This window comes from Cavia porcellus, unplaced genomic scaffold, assembly GCF_034190915.1.
Source record: "Cavia porcellus strain 051 isolate PalLab524CR breed Dunkin Hartley unplaced genomic scaffold, mCavPor4.1 scaffold_12, whole genome shotgun sequence".
NCBI classification, from domain to species: domain Eukaryota; kingdom Metazoa; phylum Chordata; class Mammalia; order Rodentia; family Caviidae; genus Cavia; species Cavia porcellus.
In genome coordinates this window covers 59,024,621-59,036,385 of record NW_026947495.1, presented here as the reverse complement: position 1 = coordinate 59,036,385, position 11,765 = coordinate 59,024,621, and the positions used below count along the sequence as shown (strand labels likewise).

The 11,765-nt window shown below is 34.6% G+C and overlaps 1 protein-coding gene across 6 annotated transcripts in view; it reads left to right on the top strand.

Annotated features, from left to right (window-relative positions):
• Positions 1-11,765, top strand: part of Tlk1 (tousled like kinase 1) — a 137,374-nt gene that overhangs the window by 42,347 nt on the left and 83,262 nt on the right. For 4 of the 6 annotated variants that reach the window (XM_063259263.1, XM_063259265.1, XM_063259262.1 and 1 more), the window contains one exon: positions 7,302-7,420. In XM_063259263.1, the coding sequence (XP_063115333.1) occupies positions 7,302-7,420 (119 nt within the window). Of the gene's footprint in view, positions 1-7,301; positions 7,421-11,765 lie in introns of those variants that run through there. The other 2 variants (XM_063259267.1, XM_063259268.1) reach the window with 2 other exon arrangements.

The following is an 11,765-nucleotide window of genomic DNA, read 5'->3' as shown; positions in this document are numbered from 1 at the left end:
CCATAACTCACTCAGCCATATCCAGAAGTATTCTTTACTCATTTCCTAGGCATCTCTCAAACCAGTCAAGTTGACAGTGGTTAACCATCACAGTGCACTACAGATTTCAGTGCTGTAATTGTAACTTTTCAGTATTTTGAGTGCCACATCTGTTGCCAGTCTCCATTAGTATTACTTATTATAAGTGCATGTGTATCATGTCAGAACAAAGAAAGTAAAGGAAAATGGACTTTGAATAGTGCTCTGTGTTTGTGGTGCTTGGAATTGAACCTAGGGCCATGTGGTTTGGCATGTGTTTTACTGCCAAGGTACACCATAAGCCCCCTGCGTTGCATGCCCTTAAAGTATGTTGGAATTTGGGTGACTTTGTTTAGATAACAAAACATTGTTCTGATTTTTTTGTAACACTATGTAGATTTATGCTGAAATTACTTGACTAAGCATATACTACAGTATGCCCAGCTCTCAAGGAAATAACAAAAACATTCGAAATACAGCATAATTTGCTATATTGAAAACTTGAAATACAGCTTAATTTCTTCCTAAAAAATAAAAATGAGAATGAGGTTGTCAACACAAGTTTTCTTTCAACTTGTTTGTTAGCAAAGCAAGTAGTGCCATTTACTAATGTTGAATTAGTTAAATTATGTTTGATTGCAGCAGTCAAAAAAATTATGTCCAGAGAAAATAGAATTGTTTTTAAACTGTTACCTTGTTTGGCAAGAACAGTTGATTTAAGTTGAGGACATATGGTGCAACATTAATAGTCAATTACAAAAACAAGGAAAATGAGTTAGAGTGGTCTTCCTGGACTCTTGTTAAGTGAACAGATGTTATTGACACTACTCAGTTGTTTATCGAAAGACTCCATGCAGTGTTTGAAGTGGCAGTAAAATTAACCCAATAAGTATTCTTTGTAGAGGAGCTACAGACAATGTTTTCAAAGTTTAGAAAACACTTTAGTGGAATCTGCAAAGATGTACTGTAGTAATCAGGTGATAAAATATGTGTGCAGCAGAAAAAGCCTTAGTTGGGTAAATTTTCAAAGCTTGCAAAAATGTTGTCAAAGCCTGTAGTATTCATGTGTTATTCATAAACAGGTAATGCGTGGAAATTATTTGTCATTTATTGAATCAGTATTGAATGTCATTCACTGTCATCTACTGTATGAAGTTTTGTTAGAAACAAGCCAAATATCTTGACTATCAGCATTGGTAAGGTTTTTGTTTGTTTGTTGTTTATGATTGTTTGCACTGAAAGGTGAGAAAAATTTTTTAAAAACAGAACTGATCACCCTTAGTCACTGCTTGTCAACTATGGTACTAGAATGTTCAGTTTGAAAATTAGCCTTTCCCTTTGGACAGGTAATTTTAAAATTGCACCAAAAGGCCAAACAGTGCTTATAGGTGAAATTTGTGGTGCAGTAAGGTCATTTTCGTGACATTTCATGTTTGTCATGGTAATGTCAAAGTATTTTATATTCGTCTCATTCTATCAAAGAAGTTAGATCTTTATGCCTGCATGAATTACATAGATATATTTTTCAGCCTCAAAGTATAGTTCCATCAGCATTTTTTGGATATTGTTGCAAGTGTGAAGAAAATTTCTTACTTCAAAACCCACTTCATTGTGCAATTGAGAAACTGCTACCTAACCTTTAATTTGAATTAATGTGCTGTGTAATGACATACTGAAAGGTAAATATAAAAAGAATATAATAGAATTCCGTATCTTCCAAGTAATAAATACACTCATGTGTAAAATCTTATGCTTGTAGGGCATATCTCTGTGGAAAGACATTTTCAAAGATAAATATGTAAATCTCATTACAGATCATATTCATGGAAGATTATTTGCAGTAGCTTTTGATAATAGAAAATTACAATAAAGTGAGATATTACCACCCAAGGAATACCATTCTTTTTACTAGCCATATTGTATTCTAAAGATATTATACTCAGCTGGGCCTGCTGGTATATGCCCAGCTCGGAAAGAGGTTGAAGCAGCAGGATTGCAAGTTCAAGTCCTGCCTGGGCAGTTTAGCAAGATCCTGTCTCAGGATAAAAACTGAAAAGGCAAAGGACTGAAAATGATTGAGATGAAATATAAATAAGGGCTGGAGATAGCTCAGTGGTAGAATGGCTATGGGTTCAGTGCTGGCCCCATTTTGTGCCGTGTGTGTGTGTGTGTGTGTGTGTGTGTGTGTGTAAGTAAATAATTGCATCCTGGATTTTACCCATAAAGTTTTTAGAAATTCTTCTGCTTATGTAAATAGCTGTGATTTTGCTTGTTATGCTGCAAGGAATGAAGTATGATTTATCCATTTAAGGATTACAGATCTTTGTTCTGCAGCAGTGTTTCTCAGACAATAACGCATATATGCAATAATTAAGTGTTAATCTTCTTAAAGTATACATTCTGACTCCATAGATCTTCAGATGACCCTGTATTTTGCATTTCTCACAAGCATGTTGGTTGGTATGGTTGCTGCAGGTTACTTGGACTGCATTTTGATCAGCAGGATTCTGGTATTCAAGGTTAAATTTCTAGACAATGATGGTAACATTTGTTAAGTATCTGTTATATGCTAGGAGTTGTTACAGGGGCTCTTGCATATGTTTCCTCTTTTAAAAGTTTAAAAAACTTATTACTACATGTTAATGGATTCAGGCAACATTTGATCCGGCCTGCGGATCAATCTGTGGGGTATACCTGGAGGAGGAACTGGGATGAATAAAACAGGGAAGACAGAGAGATTGAAACAAGTCGAGAGAATCCGATCAAGCCTCATTTATTCAGGAAGTGGTCACATCCTTTATGGGCCAAGAGTGGGTTGGTGGCACAGGAAGAGGCAATGGGGTGGTTTCTGATGGGTCATCCTCATGTCTGGGTATGTGATGTAAGCAGGAGAGGATTATGGTTAATGTAGGCAGGTGCATTATGTGCCCATAGGAGAGATAGGTGGGGAGGCAGCAATGGGGCGGTCGTGCCGCTCCCTATAAACATTGAGCAAGAATTTTTGAGTAGAAAGTTGTTTCTGTGGCTGTAGTTTCTTCTAAGATCTCATGTGCCAGGGCTGAGGTCCCAGAGGAAGCTGTATGTCTGAGAAAAATAATGAGAAACAAATTACCTCATTACTGGATCTCCAGGTCAAAGTGGCGCCTCATGCCCTTGTGTTCCTGTTATGTGTCAGTGTGCCATCACCAGTGACAACCCAAGAGTAGGCAGGCATACTGTGGAGCACACATGTCTTGCAAATATTCTTTTCTCCTAGTATTTTCATTTTGTAACTGTTTTATGAGCTGGCAAGCTTTTGATGAAGTCTAGTTTATTTTTAAAATTTTAAGTTATCTTTTAAAAGTTATCCTGAAATATTCATAATAGAACATTTACCATATTAACCATTTTTAAATTTATATTTTAGTGGTGTTAAGTACCACATTATTGTGGTACTGTCACCACCATTCATCTCTAGAACCGTTCCATCTCTCCCATTCTATAACAATTCGATACTAATTCTGCATTCCACCACATCTCCCAAATTCTGTCAAGCACCATTCTACTTTATGTCTCTAAATCTGATTACTCTAGAAAGTGTTATACAATATTTGTCCTTTTGTTTTTCTTTTCTGTTTTTTTTTTTTTTTTTTTTTTGGTCTTTTTGAGACAGAGTCTCACTCCGCAGTTCAGACTGGCCTTGAGCTCACCTTGTAACCCAAGGTGATCTCGAACTTACAGTGATCCTCTGGCCTCAGCCTTTGAGGTTTACAGGTGTGCCACCATGCCCAGATATATGTCCTTTTGTGACTGGCATGTGTTACTTGGCTTAATGTCTTCAGTGTTCTCCATGTTGTCGCATGTGTTAAGATTTACCTCATCTTAAGGCTCAATAATATTCTGTTGTGCATTTATACCATACTTTATCCATTCATCCATTGATGAGCACTTGAATTGCTTTCATCTTTGGGTATCACAAATAATGCTGCTGTGATCATGCATACACAAATATCTGAGTCCCTGCTGTAGGTTATCTGTTCATGAGTGAAATTGCTAGGTCACATGGGAATTCTGTGTTTGTTTTAAGGGACTGCTGTGTCTTTTTCCACAATGTCCATGCTGTTTTACATTTTCATCAGTGATGCACAAGGTCTCTACATCCTTGCTGTGAAAGTCAGTTTTCTGCTACTATAACACAACACCTGAGATGGTCAATTTAAAAAGAGGAAAGACTTATTTTAGCTTATGGTTTCAGAAGTTTCATTCCATGATCAGTTGGCCTTGTTGCTTTTGAGACTATAGCCAGGTAGTCTATCATGATGGGAGAGCATCATGACAGGGCAGCTGATAAGTGAAAGAAAGGAAGAAGAGGGCCCCCCAATCCCCGTATCTCCTTTAAGGGCATGCTGCCAGTGTCTTCACTTCCTTCCATTAGGCCCTACCTTTTAAAGGTTCCACCACCTCTCTGAAGCACCATTGACTGGGGACTAAGCCTTCACTACATGGACCTTTGGGTGCATCTTTTCATGTGCTTACTGCCTATTTGTTTATTGTCTTTGGAGAACTTTTGCTTATTTTTAAAACTGGTCTAGTGTGGAGTTCTTTATATATTCTAAATATCAACTCATCAGATAGGATTTGTAGATATTTTCGCTGTTCTGTTGTCGTTTTGCTCTGTTGATTGTATATTTTGATGCACAAGTTTAATCTTGATGAAGTTCAATGTATTTTTCTTTGATTTTTTGTTGTTGTTGTTGTTGTTGTTTATGTGGTGTCATATCCAAGAAATTCTTGCTGAAGTCAATTTTTTTTCTTGTCTTTTTGAGGTAGGGTCACACTAAGCAGTTCCAGCAGGCCTTTTTCTTGTCTTTTTGAGATAGGGTCACACTAAGCAGTTCCAGCAGGCCTTGAGCTCACTTTGTAGTCCAGGCTAGTCTCAAACTTGCAACTGTTCTCCTGCCTGAGCCTCCAGGGTGTTGGAATTACAGGAGTGGGCCACCATACCCAGTTTTGAAGTCAAATTTCAGGAAGTTTTCCTTTGCTTTCTTCTAATAGCTTAATGGCTTTAGATCTTTAGATTTTGAGTAAATTTTTTACATGGTATAATGTCCAAGTTCAAGGGTTCAACATTTTTTTGTTTGTTTGCTTGTTTTTTGGCATGTGGATCTCCAGTTTTCCTAGCATCATTTGACTGTCCTTTCCTCCTTGAGTGGTCTAGGTAGTCTTACTGAATCTTTTCATGTAAGGTTTGTTTTCTGAGCTATTTTGACCTTTTGGTCTTTATGTCTGTTTTTATCCTAGTACCAAAAAGAAAGCGTTTGTCATATTAGAGGTAATGTATAAATAAATAATCAGGAAAGATTTAAATGATAATAGCATGAAATTCAAGCTAAGGTGATATTTTAAAAAAGACATAACTGAAAGCAGAAGAAAACAAGGTGTGAAAAGATGCTAGAGTTACAGGATACATACGAAAAATCTCGATATTAAGAAGAAATGGCATCAAAACAAGAGATAAGCATTTGCTTTTTATAAGAAGTTACTTTTTTCTGTGATAGAAGAAGAATGGATGAAGAAGACATTCAAAAATAGGGATGCAAGTAATCATGTAAGGGTGGCTACTGTCCACCAGTCCTCCATCCAGATGAGGTTGAAAGGGATATTTAAAAGGTGAAGTGTATAGGCATAGTTGTTAAAGAATGGCTAAGGTATGTGGAAAGTTCTGGTCGACTTTGAAAAGGTTCCCTAAATCCTTCCAAAATTTGGGTAATACTTTCTGTTTCCTTTGAGAATCATTCATTTATGTCATTTCTAGATTCTTATCAGTAGAGAATTAGCAGGCATAGATAAAATAATTTTTAAGAGTTTTATTGAACTTTAATTAGAATTTAGGCTCTTTAGTCTGCATAGTAAAAATTATGAGGGTGCCAATCCTCCCCATTCTCAAGGTGATTTGTTTAGTAAATAGGTGTTATCTCAGTGATGTGTTTTATCTATGTGTGTGTTTAATTTATCAATTGGAAACTTAAAACTGTAAAATTGTTCCTCCATATTTTCAGATCTGCATCAACAAATTTAGTCAACTGCAGAGTTGAAAATATTTGAGGGTATATGTTGCATCTATGCTGTGTGTCTTTAAATTTTTTGTGTCATAATTACCTATTATACAGTATAAAGGCTCTTTACATCATATTTATACTCTATTAGGTAGTATAAGTATTGTGCAAATGAATTAAAATTTAAGGGAGGATTACATAGTTTATATGTAAGCACTACATCATTTATATAAGAAACTTCAGCATCCACGGAGTTGAGTATCAACGAGGATCCTAGCAGTAGTCTCCCATGGGTACTGAAGGATTGCTTTACAGAAATTCATCAGAGATATGACTAAAATAAAGCAGACCTTTGCAGTTTAAAATGTACTCACTCAAATAACATATAGAAATGAAATAAGCAGTAATACCGCTTACTGTATAATAGAGAGGTTACAGTATGAAAGCAATATTTTTCATACTGTGGACTTTTGTAGGCTATAAATGGCTTGTGAAATGAATTTAATGGCTCAAAACCAATGGGCTCCCCTCATTGCTTTGTGGATTAAAATGCATAGACATTGTACAGGACTCTTATTACTCGCATGAAAAAAGGTTGTTTTGTGAAAACTTGTATGTATGTATGTACCTGGATACTGAGTTGGAGTATCCAGGTGTTTCTTACTGCAAGTTGCAATCAAAAAGTGGTAAAAATCAGCTGGGTATGATAGCACATAACTATCGTCCCAGCACTTAGGAAGCTAAGAGGATGGTGAGTTCAAGCCTGCCTTGTTAAATGCTAAATTCATGGCCACCAGACTACATAGTAAGACACTATCTCCAAAACAAAATGCAAAACACATACATGCACAGAAAAAAAATTATGATGGGCCAAGCATGGTGGCACAAGCCTATAATCCCAGCACTTAGGAGGCTGAAGCAGGAGAATCATTGCAAGTTTGAAGCCAGCCTGGACTACATTCTGAGTTCATGGCCAATCTGAGCTATTTTGTGAGACCCTGTTTCAAAAAATCAAATCAACCAAACAAACCATAGGGAAAATCTACTGTAAGAAGTTTGAATAAGCAGATGTGGACATTATAGAAGTCTTAAAAGCCTTTTAATTTCACTTCTATATAGCATTCATTCATAAAGTTTTATTGGTGTCTTAACGACATACATGTTTTGTATAAATAAGCATATATGTGTATCTATACAGATATAATATGTATACCTATAGTTATATTTTTTTCTTACTGTTACTTTTAGGTGCAATGGATGAGCTTCATAGTCTGGATCCAAGAAGGCAAGAGTTATTGGAAGCTAGATTTACCGGAGTTGCAAGTGGAAGCACTGGGAGCACTGGTAGTTGCAGTGTTGGAGCTAAAGTAAGTAAAATTTTAACCTTTATTTAATATTCTTTGTATTTTGTAAAAGAACTCTACATATGCCTAAAAGTAGATTATTCCCTACCCCCTTTTCTTTGTGGTGCTGGAGATCAAACTTAGGAACTTGTGCATGCTAGTCATGCATTCTACCATTGAGCTGTACCCCAATCCCCAGAAGTATCTTTAGTTACTCTTATGATTAGATAATCAGATAATCTCCCTAGCTCAAAGTCCTTATCCTTAAACATACTTGCAGAGTCCCCCTTACCACATAAGGTAACATAGTCACAAGTTTTAGAGGTTGATATGGGGTCATCATTAGGGATCCTTTACTGTATTTTGCCTACCACTACATCTTTATTCTTCTGTTCCATACTTCAATTTTTTCTTCAGTTTTTTTGCATAGTTGAGAATAAGTGATGAACAATGAAGAGTAACAGTGAAATAATTCCTAGTTTGATTCTATCTAAAATATTTCAAAATATAGGAAAATACGACCAGTAAGATCCCATAATGTATTTTAGATTTCTAAAAAAGGGTCCTGTTGACATCTAGTAATTTTAATTAAGATCAAATGGGCTTTATTTAAAAATAAATGTATTTTTGTTCTTTGAATGATTTCTAAGAAATAGTAAAAGTTCTGAAATATGACTTCATAAATTCTGTAGTTAGATCACAAAATCTCAAAAAATTAAAAATCGAGATCCATAAACACTTTGATCTCTTGGTACTTTTTCCCATTTCTGGATCTCAAAGATAACTATAGTTTTTTAAATTTATTTTATAGTTTTACTCTTAGTTTTGCTCTTTAGTCTGTCTATGGTCTACCCTTTATATGAGTAGTGATGACATTTTTTTCTCCAAATGGTGAACCAGTTTTTTCCACAGTGCTCCTTAAATTGCCCATACGTTTTCACTGATTTGTGAGATTACTATTACCATGTATGTACTTATATATAGCATATTATATATGTAAATATATGTATGGTAGTCACATATATTTATTATAAAAACACAGAGCCAGACCCATATAAAAATAACAAATATGATTGCCATATGAGTCTGGCTCTGTTTTTTTATTTTAATACCACATTAACAGTACTGTCATATTTTGGAGTGTTTTATGTAGTAGGCTAGAGTCTCTTCTCTTCAAAAGCCAACTTATTTATGAATCTTTATTCTCTCTTATAAAATTTGAACATGTTTGTTAGCATTTGGGATTTATCTTTTCATAATGGTTTATTTATGTGTTTTGCCTTGAAAGATTCAATTATAATTTTTCTTTTAAATGCATAGAATTTATAGGTTAATTTGGGAAGTACTGACATCTTTATAGGAGTACCTTGTCACCCACCATGGAAATCAGTGTGGAGATTTCTTAAAAAACTAGGATTAGAGGCCCCATTCAACCCAACTGTTCCCATTCTGGGTATTTTCCCCAGAAGAATTAAAAAAACATAGCACGGTGATATATGTGCACCCATGTTTATAGTAGGACAATTTGTAATAACTAAATTTTGGAAACAACCCAAATCCTCATCAACTGAGAAATGAATAGAAAGATTTGGTATTTCTATACAATGCAGTACTTTTGAGCTATAAAGAAGGATAAACTCAAGACTTTTATAGGTAAATGGATGCAACTAGAGACCATACTGCTAAGTGTAATAAGTCAGGTTCATGTGTAAAAATCATATTGTCTCCTTAAGTGCAAGAATCTGAAAGAGTAAATAAGATCCAAAATGTGAATAGATATACTGAAAGAGAAAGAAACTGATCAAAAGAAAAGAACAACTGGAATGGGGGAAAGGAGAAAAGGAAGGGAAAAATAAAAAAAAAAATACATATATACACAAAATAGCTAGACCAGGGATGTAGCTCAGTGGCACAGCACTTGGCAAGCGTAAGGTGGTAAGTTTGATTCCTAGTACCATTTTAAAAAAAACAAAATGAAACAAAAAACAAAGATAGCTAAGATAATTATATTGCTAATTTCTATTAATTCATTGAAAAGAATGTTTTGTGCTTATATTGTTTGATCAGTTTTGCATGCCTATGTCATAATCTGGGCAACTACTTTGAAGATAACAATAAGCAATATATTAACCACTGTTAATTTCCATTTGTGTGATAAACTAATCATGACTATACATCCCTAGTCTAGCTATCTTGTGTATATACATATGTATTTTTTTCTTTTCCCTTCCTTTCCTCTTTTCCCATTGTTCTTTCCTTTTGAGCAGTTTTTTGCCTTTCAGTGTGTCTGTTATTAAAAGTCACTGAACTATGCTTTTCTAGATTGTGTATCTGTTTCTCTTAAAGTGTAGTTCAGTGGCTTTTAACAATGTATATATTCTTTTTTTTTTTTTTTGGTACCAGAGATCGAATTCATGACCTTGCACTTGCCAGGCAGGTGCTTATGCCACTGAGCTAAATCCCCAGCCCCAACAATGTATATATTCTTGTCATCTATAATCCTTTCACAATGACAGGAAAGTTTCCTCACTCTCTTGTTTTATAAATCAGTCTCATGCTAACCCTATAAAATGAACTGAATTTCTTTACTATTTTCATATATATATATCGGAGTGAGTGTTCTTGAGAATATGAATAGATGTTCACTTATAAAACTATCAGTAAGAAGGGAAATTTTTTATTACCTACTTTAGTTTCTTAATCCTTTTTATTTTAGCTGTTCAAGCTTATTGGTATACATATAGTTATGCTTCTTTTAAAATTTTTCCTGCTTATTTCCCTTCTTCATAATCTTGTTTTCTGTTCTTGTCAGAGTTCTGTTTAATGAATGTTTGAGAGAAAAAGATACTTGTTTTAATCTGCTTCACTGGGCTTATCCCACTTTTGTTTGAGATATGGTATATACATGTGCCAAATCCTCACAATGAATGCAGTAATTATGAAATAAAACATGTGCTAATAAACAATAAAAACTAAAAAAAAATTTTAATTTGCTAGTGCCATTATTCTTTGATATCAGATTGTCACTTTTGAGACCTTTTACCATCCTTATTTTCAGACATAAGAAGTTAATTTTAGCTTGCCTTGTGCTTTTTCTATAATAAATGTGAGCAGGCATTTCTCTGAAGGTTCTTGTTTTGTTTTAACTGAAAAATGTTACTTAGGAACCAAGATGTGGTTGCAGAATAGGGTTGTCATGTGTTAATCTCTTAGAATCTCTTAGAAGATAACAGGTAATATAGAATCAGAAAATCACCATTTAATATCCTCAGTATAATTAAGTCAGAGATCATCATTAGATTCTCAAATTAGTAAATTTTAGTAAATTGTTTTTGAAGAAGTTTATTTACAAGTTATTAATGCTTTGCCCCATAGATTAGTTATTAATTATAAAAAAGAATAATGTATGTTTAAGATGGAAGCTATGATCATCATCATAATAAACAAGGTCAGACTTTTCATTGGCACTATTACAGAGAGTATGATGTGGTAAGGCAGTTCAGTAGGGGGTACACAATCACCAAGTTAATGCTGCAAATATTAACTTGAAATCCGTGATGAGAAAATACCCCTTGCATATTCTCCTCGATAACTGACCTGTACTCTTCAAAGTACTCAGTGCCTTGAAAAACAAAGAGAGCTAATGGACTGTTTTAAATTATGTGAGAGTAGAGACACTGTTGGCAAGAAGCATCTCTAAAAATTACAGATTGGAAATACCATGAAAGAAAATATTTCAGATAATTCCAAAGAATAAAGTACAGTTAAATACAACTTTGTGATCAGTTTTCTTTCAGCTTGGAACCTTTCAAAGATTTCCAGTTGCATTTAAAATGAAATGTTGTATCTTCCATGTGCCCTTCTGATCTAGCTCTCACTTGTAAAAACTGCCCTCCTACGGCACCCACATGGCTTATCTTTCCACTTCATTCTCTGCTACTCCCTAGCTTACTTCATTCACTTTTCTGCTCAAATGTTACCTTTTCAAAGAGGCTTTCTTTCACCACCCAGGGTAGGGTGTCTGTGTCAGTCAACCCCTTTGGCTGCTTTTTTTCCTGAAACTTACTCATACCTTACATAGTAAGTACTTAAATATTTTTTTATTGTCTCTCTTCTTGTAATAAAAATTCAGTGAGCAATTGCATCTGAATCTGTTTTTTTCTCTATTTACTCCAAACATATGCAGTAGAAACAAGACCCTTAAAAAATACTTTTGAATGCATGAGTGGATAGCAAATAAAACATTCTTCCAAGCCACAATCCTTGAACAAAGTTAGGTGTTTTTTAATGACTAAGAGTCACAAGATCATAGCAGTTAAACATTGTTACATGTTGTAGAAATAAATGATGAATTTATTAAGACATTTGT